Source organism: Python bivittatus, unplaced genomic scaffold (genome assembly GCF_059951505.1).
Source record: "Python bivittatus isolate LINGU-HERP-01145 unplaced genomic scaffold, Pbiv_v1 ctg000220_np1212, whole genome shotgun sequence".
Lineage (NCBI taxonomy): Eukaryota > Metazoa > Chordata > Lepidosauria > Squamata > Pythonidae > Python > Python bivittatus.
This window is the reverse complement of record NW_028277048.1, coordinates 17,497,768-17,505,149: the sequence shown is the minus strand read 5'-3', so window position 1 is coordinate 17,505,149 and position 7,382 is coordinate 17,497,768. Positions and strand designations below refer to the sequence as shown.

General features: G+C 46.3%; 1 protein-coding gene across 1 annotated transcript in view; it reads right to left on the bottom strand.

Annotated features, from left to right (window-relative positions):
• Positions 1–509: 509 nt before the first annotated feature.
• Positions 510–7,382, bottom strand: part of ZNF385A (zinc finger protein 385A) — a 73,008-nt gene continuing 66,135 nt past the window's right edge. Inside the window, exons 5-7 of the mRNA XM_088138004.1 lie at positions 3,516–3,694; positions 2,631–2,726; positions 510–2,496 (exon numbers count right to left, since the gene is read on the bottom strand). Coding sequence (XP_087994130.1) covers positions 2,263–2,496; positions 2,631–2,726; positions 3,516–3,694 — 509 coding nt within the window. The 3' untranslated portion in view covers positions 510–2,262. The remainder of the gene's footprint in view (positions 2,497–2,630; positions 2,727–3,515; positions 3,695–7,382) is intronic.

Sequence of the window (7,382 nt, the reverse complement as noted above, 5' to 3'; positions counted from 1 at the left end):
TGAGGCTGAGAAAACTTGTTTCCCCTAAATGTTCCTCCCCTTTCCCCATGGGAGGCAACTCTCAGGGTCACACGATGACTGCTTGCAGCTATACCCCTAGAGTAGTGTTTCTCAACCTTGCGGAGTTTAAGATGGGTGGACTTCAACTCCCAGAATTCCCCAGCCAGCATGGCTGGCTGGGGAATTCTGGGAGTTGAAGTCCACCCATCTTAAACTCCACAAGATTGAGAAACACTGCCCTACAGAAAGAGTTCCCCCAAGACAAGTGCGGAATATACTTGTCTGTTGGACTGGAACAGTAGAAAAGGCAACTCTTTGTGGCAAGAGACCAAACCCAGGCCTTCATGCTGCTGACTGCTCCTCTGCTCCTTCTTCAATGGGCTTTGGGCCCTAGGCTTGGAGGAAGGACAGTCCATGGTAGTTTATTAGGATTGATCCCAGCCTGAAATCATGGCTTCCCCAGTCCCTGAGAGACAGGAAGAGAGACCGAGCGCAGGCATAAATGAGCCTTATCATTTCTTTTATTGTTGTCAAGGAGCAAGGAGGGGAGGGAGGAAAGGTGCCATGTGGGGCGAAGCAGACTGTCCTTGGTGTCAGCAAGAAAGAGAGGGTGAGAGTCTAGCATGGTCAGACAAACGGTGGACAAAGGGTCAGACTCGGAGGAGCGCAGGACATCTGGGGATGGAGGGGGCCGGGGTTGCCCTGTGGGTCATGCCAGTTGGGGGAAGGTGGGTCCCATTCCCCTCCCATGCCGGTGTCTATATTGCTCTGAACTTCAGTCACAGTTTGGAGAGGGGCAGGGAAAAGTAGTAGGGCCACAACATGGAAGATCTTCCCTCCTACCCCGGGCTATGGGATTCCATTTCGAGTCGGGTGCTCTTCTTCCGCTTGACAAAATGGGAATCAGCCGATGGCAACGTCTGTTTCTGTGTGTGCAAGTGTGTCAGAGAAAGACAGAACCTGAACCTTGATTGTTCTTCCAAACCCTACCGTCCACACTTCTACACACCTACAGCATAGGTAGTCCTCCAACAGGCACCGACTTGGGTGCGTGCCAAGGGATTTACAAGCATCTGGAATTTTAGGTGCTGTGGGGAAGGGTTAGCTTGGAGGAGGAAGCTGCTTAATCCCCAGGAAAAGAACAACCTGGTCTCTTGGCTAATGTCCCATTCAATCGGGGAGAGGTGGGGACCCAACTCTGTAGAAACAGGCATAGGGAAGGCAAGGGGGGAGATGTCACATTACCATGACAACGGCATAGATAACCCAAAGGAATGGTCTACAGGCAGAAGGAGATGCCGGCCACTCCTCCCAGCTCTGATGCACTCTCTTAGCCAACATGCCATTCCCAGGCTAGGTGATGGGGTCACGTTTTTCTTCGCTCAGACGACAGAAAGTTCTGCAGACTGGAAAAACGTGACTGAACAGGCTTGGGTTTGTCTGCTGGTCAATGCAGGAGGAACCAGGGGGGCATGGAAAATGGGGCACAGTACTTGCTCTGCCAGTCTCTTATTGAGGTGCCGTGTGAGGAGCCCAAGGGGAGCCCCGTTGCATGGAAGCGCAGTAAGGATAGGGGCCAGCACGGGGGGGGAGGGGGTGCCGACAGGGAGGGACCTCAGGGGATATGTACATGGAGGTGCTGGCCAGCATTATTGCAGCAGGGACTCTCTCAGGAGGCCCTGTCTTCTGTCCGGCACACACACATACACCCCCCCCCACTTCTCAGTGCAAGTGGACAATGGCTTGTATGAGTAAGGGGGGCAACGGCCCCCTTAGCTCTGGGATGAAAGGAGATTGCTTGCTGATCAGTCCCTGAGGTACCAGAACTGCCTCCCTCGCCAATGCGCCACAGAGTCCTGGGGAGGCACTTCCGCTCCCCAACCTTTCGTACCTCAGAAGATGAGACTGACGCGCGCGTGCACGCACAGGCACACCCTGAGAAGCACACCTCAGCCCAGCCCCCTGCAGGAGCCCAGCACTTGTGCAGATTCGGCTGGGATCCCGAGAGGGTGGGCGGCAGGCGCATGGATGTGCAGGGGTGCAGAAGGGTGGGCGTCTTCCCTTTCTCTTCTCGGAAAAAGAACTCCATTTCCCGTGACAAGGAGAAAGGATGGGGAGGAAGAGTAAAAGGCTCCCTTCAGTGGGCCTGGACGCCTCGTGAGATTGCCGGGACCGGTTGCTAGTTGTCGGGGGAGGGCGGTGTGGTTCTGGTGGAGCCAGGAGTCCCGGGATTGTGGCAGGCGGGTGAGTGGGTGGGCAGCCTCAGTACGGCGAGAAGAGGATGGGTCCATGTGCAGTTCGGATGGGCCCCGGAGCCGGACGCAGGAGCGGGTGCGTCAAAGGTGGGCCCTGCAACAGGGGCGGCGTGGGGGCAGGCCGCAGCGTCAGGGGTGTGGAAGCTGCTGCCGCTGCTATGGCAGCTGCTACAGCCAGGGGGTTTGGTAGCAATCCAGCTGCCAGGGACTTGGGAAGCTCCTTGGAAAAGGCCAGGGAGCCCTGTGGAGAGAAAGAGAGAGAGACAAAGAGAGGTTCAGTCTGGTGGCCTGATTCAGGGGGTGCCAGCTCTTCAAGCCTATTTAAAAAAAAAGAAAATCCACAGCCCATCTTGGCAAATGCCTGTAGGTACTCACTGGCAGCTCTGACATGCCACGCTGCTTCTTGTGCCGACTCAACAAGGGATTAGGCTTCCCAGCAACTCCATCCCGGTGCCGCCGGCTGGAAATATGCTAGGAAGAAAGAGGAAGAAACAGAGAGTGTGCTAAATGGCAAGTGAAGAATCCTGATCCCTGACCAGAAGTTGCCTGTCACCACTGCCAGTCCAGCCACGTGCACAAGACTGATGAACTCAGATTTCAAGATGCTCACTGGAGATGCTTCTGCTGGTAAAATTGTACTTTCAAGGCTTCTTAGAGGACACACTTAAGAGAGAGGCACATGCACACCCCTGCTATGGGCCCCTACCTCTAGCAGAAGTCCACAGCCCCTGTGCAGACTGGCTCATGAGTGCAGGCATGGCTTCAATCAGGTAACTGCAGTGGCAAACCCAGTGTCTCCTCCCATCTTCCAAAGTGATAATAGAGCAACCTGGGGCTATCTGCATTTAATAAGCAGGTCCTGGGCAAGAACGTCACTGTGCCTCCATGATTAGAGTTAACGAATGCTTATTAAATTCCTGAAATCAAGTCCTGATCTTGAGACTCAAAATTCCCAGGAAGCTATGAATGTTGACATGAAATCTCTCATCTTCTGAATCCCAGACACACGAGGGATGGCTGCCCCTGTTTAGTGGGGAGAGAAATATGCTTTGTGTATGTATTTTCAGAGACCCTGCCTCCTTTCATATTGTACTGTTTTTGTATCTGAGTCTTGGCAAAAGGAGGAAGATGTTTTTAGGGCTAAGTATAACTGTAAAACATCCCTGGGTACTCTTGTGTCCCACCAACTCTTCTTCCGAGAAGGAGGAGGTTCTCCTCTGGTAAGATGTACAGACATGGTGTCATGACTGAGTTTCACACCTGTTTGAGCTGGATCTCCGAGTTAACTTTGACATTGCAGATTTCACAGTGGAAGGTTCTCTCCTGAGCACTGGGGTCTTGGCTGCCTGCTTCCCCTCCAGTTGTGGGACTAAGACGTGGATACGCTTTGATAGGCCCCAGTCCGCTGCGCGCTTCCAGGATAGTCTTGTGCTTTGTACCTAGGAGAGTATAACACAATTCCGAAACTATAAATGCTGAAAGCCCCCTCCTGAGAAATGTCCACCAAACATTTCTTGCAGCACTTTCTCCTGGATGCTTCCTCTTAAAGGAACGCTATTAGCAAAACTGGTAGAGATAATGTAGTCCTCTAAGGTAGCAGAAGTTATCCTCCATCTACAGTTCTTTCTCCTTGTCATCTTAGGAGTTACAACTCTATAGTTACAGGAATTTAACCTATAATTCAGTCTGTCTTGTTGACGAACTAAGGTCAGAAAGGACACAGAACAGACTTTTCTGCAGTGGCATCTTTTTTATAGAACTGATTCTTTCATCTAGCAAAACTGATCAGGTTCCCCTCCTGTAGTAACTCCTATCTTCAGATAAAGGGTCTTTTTACATTACAGCTTTTTGGCTATCAAATCACCACATTTTATAGAAATTCTAAGGTCCCATTTTTATACTGTTAGGTGCCAATTTGATTTTTAATTTTTTTTATTGCATCTAAATATTGCTTTTACTTTATGAGAAAGTCTTTGAGTATGCGTGTGTATGTATGTACACACCACACACCAACATTTTAGCAGACCTATACAAAACAGCTTTCTTCCTGTCTGATTGAGAGGTGCAAGGACTATGTTTGCCAGGAGTGAAAGAAAAATCCTGCTTTGCTTGAGATTTTAGCAAGAGCTTCATCGATACATATTGGCAGACAAAGCTTTTCTTAGCTTGAAGATAAACATTATCATCTTCTAATATCTGTGCATTAACTTGTTGCTAAAGGTATAATAATACAAACATGAAAGAGTTTAAAACAAGAGAGAGAAAATGAAAGCTGAACATGACACTATGATTCTAGCTCTCCATTTAAACACAGTTGTCCTAATTCTGTATTCTGCAAAACCTCCTTTTCTTCACAACTGGAAATCCTCTCAAGAGAAAGTGAGGATTGTCTCTCAAGCCATACTCCAGTGGCTGCTTTTCCTATAGCCATCCCAGCGCTAGGTTATAATTTAGGAAAAAGACAAGACCAAGGGCAAATTGCCACCGAGGTGAACAAATCTATGCCTGAATTGTGCCCCTTTAGACTTTGGGTGTGGATTAAGGGCACACCGAAGGCCCTTCATAAAAACACAAATGCCAAACAGGATAATGAGATTCCAACAGGATGATGACATTTATTACGATGAGAAATTGCAGGAAAAACTTTAATATATTAAAATAGATGGTACAATATTACAATCTCAGTGGCAAGAAGAGGCTTAGGCTTTACTAGTGCCATATTGCCTGGAATCTGTTTATTCAAAGTAACAAACAGACTTGGAATATCCAAATTGAAAGGTCAGAAAGTGACTCCCGTAGGAAATGAAATGAAAAACAATAAAGTTAATTCAGCCCTATTACTAATCAGAAACAACAACACACTCTAATCCCTAGAAAGAGATCTTAAAGGATGGGTATTTATCACATAAGACAAGAAAATCTGCATTTCGATTCAATATTTTAATTCAGAGTCTAATTAAAGAGCACAGAACCTCTGTGATATTCTAGATGTAAGGACTGGACATATGCTCTACTAAATAAAGCAAGCTAGGAGGAATAAAATATTCCAAATTATGCTTCACGAAAAGCTAAATTCTGTCATTTATATGTACTTAATAAAATGGGGTCACATTCCATAATAAAAGTCTGCTTTTGTTAATCACAGAGAAAGAAGAATGACTCTGGAGGGCGTTAAAAATTTGTCCTCTGTATGCGGCAAATCCTGTTGAATCCTGTTGAAACTACTGCTTTCTGAAATATTGTACATATCCAGAAGGAATATGACTTTGGATGTAAGAATATTTCCCAAAGTTCAAACTGGAAAAAAAATCTGCCTTTATTACGAGATTCATTGCTTATCTAAGAAGATGCCCCTGTCTGAAAAGTAATTTTTTGGGGGGGGAGGGAGGGTTGGAATCCAGGTGAGTACAGTAATACTGACTTCTTTCCAATGCTGAATTCCGCACCCAATATTGATTTCTGTGTTTGTACAGTGTGTCTATAGACAAAAGTCTCGCCCCTCAACTCACCTGCTAAGTGTGTAAAGAGGGAACAGAGACCCATGTAACCACTCCCACATACATGTCTTTTAAAAGAACTACATCCTGCACGACCTGAATCTTTGCAGTACAGAACTTCATTCCTGCATACAGAAAAGTCCCACTTTCAATCCTTGGTATTCTCAGTCAGGCAGCAGCAACAGATTTCTGCCATGTATCCTAGAGTTCCTGCTCACAGCAAACCATCTAGGGCTAACTAGTCTGAGCTAGGGAAAAAATAGCTTCCTATGTTTCCTCAATATAACACAGTGTTTCTCAACCTTGGCAGCTTTACGCTGGGTGGACTTCAACTTCCAGAATTCCCCAGCCAGCATGCTGGCTGAGGAATTCTGGGAATTGAAGTCCACCCATCTTAAAGTTGCCAAGGTTGAGAAACACTGGTATAATGCACCAATTAACGCTGTGAAGTCAGGAAGTTGCTGGTTCAAATCTCACCACAAAATAGAAGCTTATTCTTTCCTGCATGCTCACTGCATACCCTTAAACTGAAATGTGTTGGTTCTTGAGGCCAGGAGGCCCTTCCCAGAAACCCAATGTAGGAAGAAACAGCTGAGTTTCCAATCCAAACTGGCTGTTATTTATGGCTGTTTCTTTTTTCTTCTAAAAGATGTACAGGTTCTAAGCACACTACTTAAAAATATTTATCTTAATTTGAACTTTTGTCCTTAAATAAGCAAAGGGCTGTGAATAATTAAGAATGCATTTATTTATTCAATTTATATTGTTTAGGAGTACCAAACCTGGGCTGGAGAAATCCAGATGATCATTCCGTGGCAGCAAAGACTTAGAATTTGCTGCCATCAAGTGGTCATCTGGAGTTTTGCAGCCCAGATCTGTAGCCCTATTCTTTCTACAAGGTACAGGGAGAGATGGATTTATACATGTTAACTGTTAGTATTACAGTATTGAAACATCTTTTCACATTGCCTTATTCTGAGATCTGAGGAATGATATGAGTATCTTAGAGAAGACAGAAGAGATGCAATAGGGAACTAGTCCCAAAATATTATGACCAAAATGAGGTCTTAACCAAGTTTGGTCCTTATTCTGTTGGGTACTTAAGACCACAGTTCACTCTCGTTCTAACATTCTCTTCCCTTGTCACCCATTCTCAGTGAATTACAGTTTTCCAGTGAATGATTTGACACAACAGAAGATTTTACAACAATAGTTTTAGCCAAGTGAAGAAATGGCTTCCCCCCAGCACACAACTCTTAATACACTAGATATGTGTATTAAGAGGCAGCCCACTAAGAGCTGCATGGTGACCAAACAGCAGAGGGATCATTGGATCTTTTCACTTCAAGCCAGCCCTGCTTGCAAGCATGGCCTTTCCTATCTGCAGTGGGAAGAAGCCTCACTAATAATTCTTCAGGAACGTTTCCTTATCCCTAACCCATAGCTGAAGACACCTAACTTCATGTTTATCTGTTCCAGTGTTTAAGTGATGTTTTTCCTCTTCTCTCAACACAAGACTTGCAGTAAACTATGAGTTTGTAGTGCTTCGGCAGAGATTGTGGTGACTGACTGCTGGGGCTGGGATCTGTGACTGTTTGGGCTGTGGTGGGTGCATTCCCTCCTTCTTCTG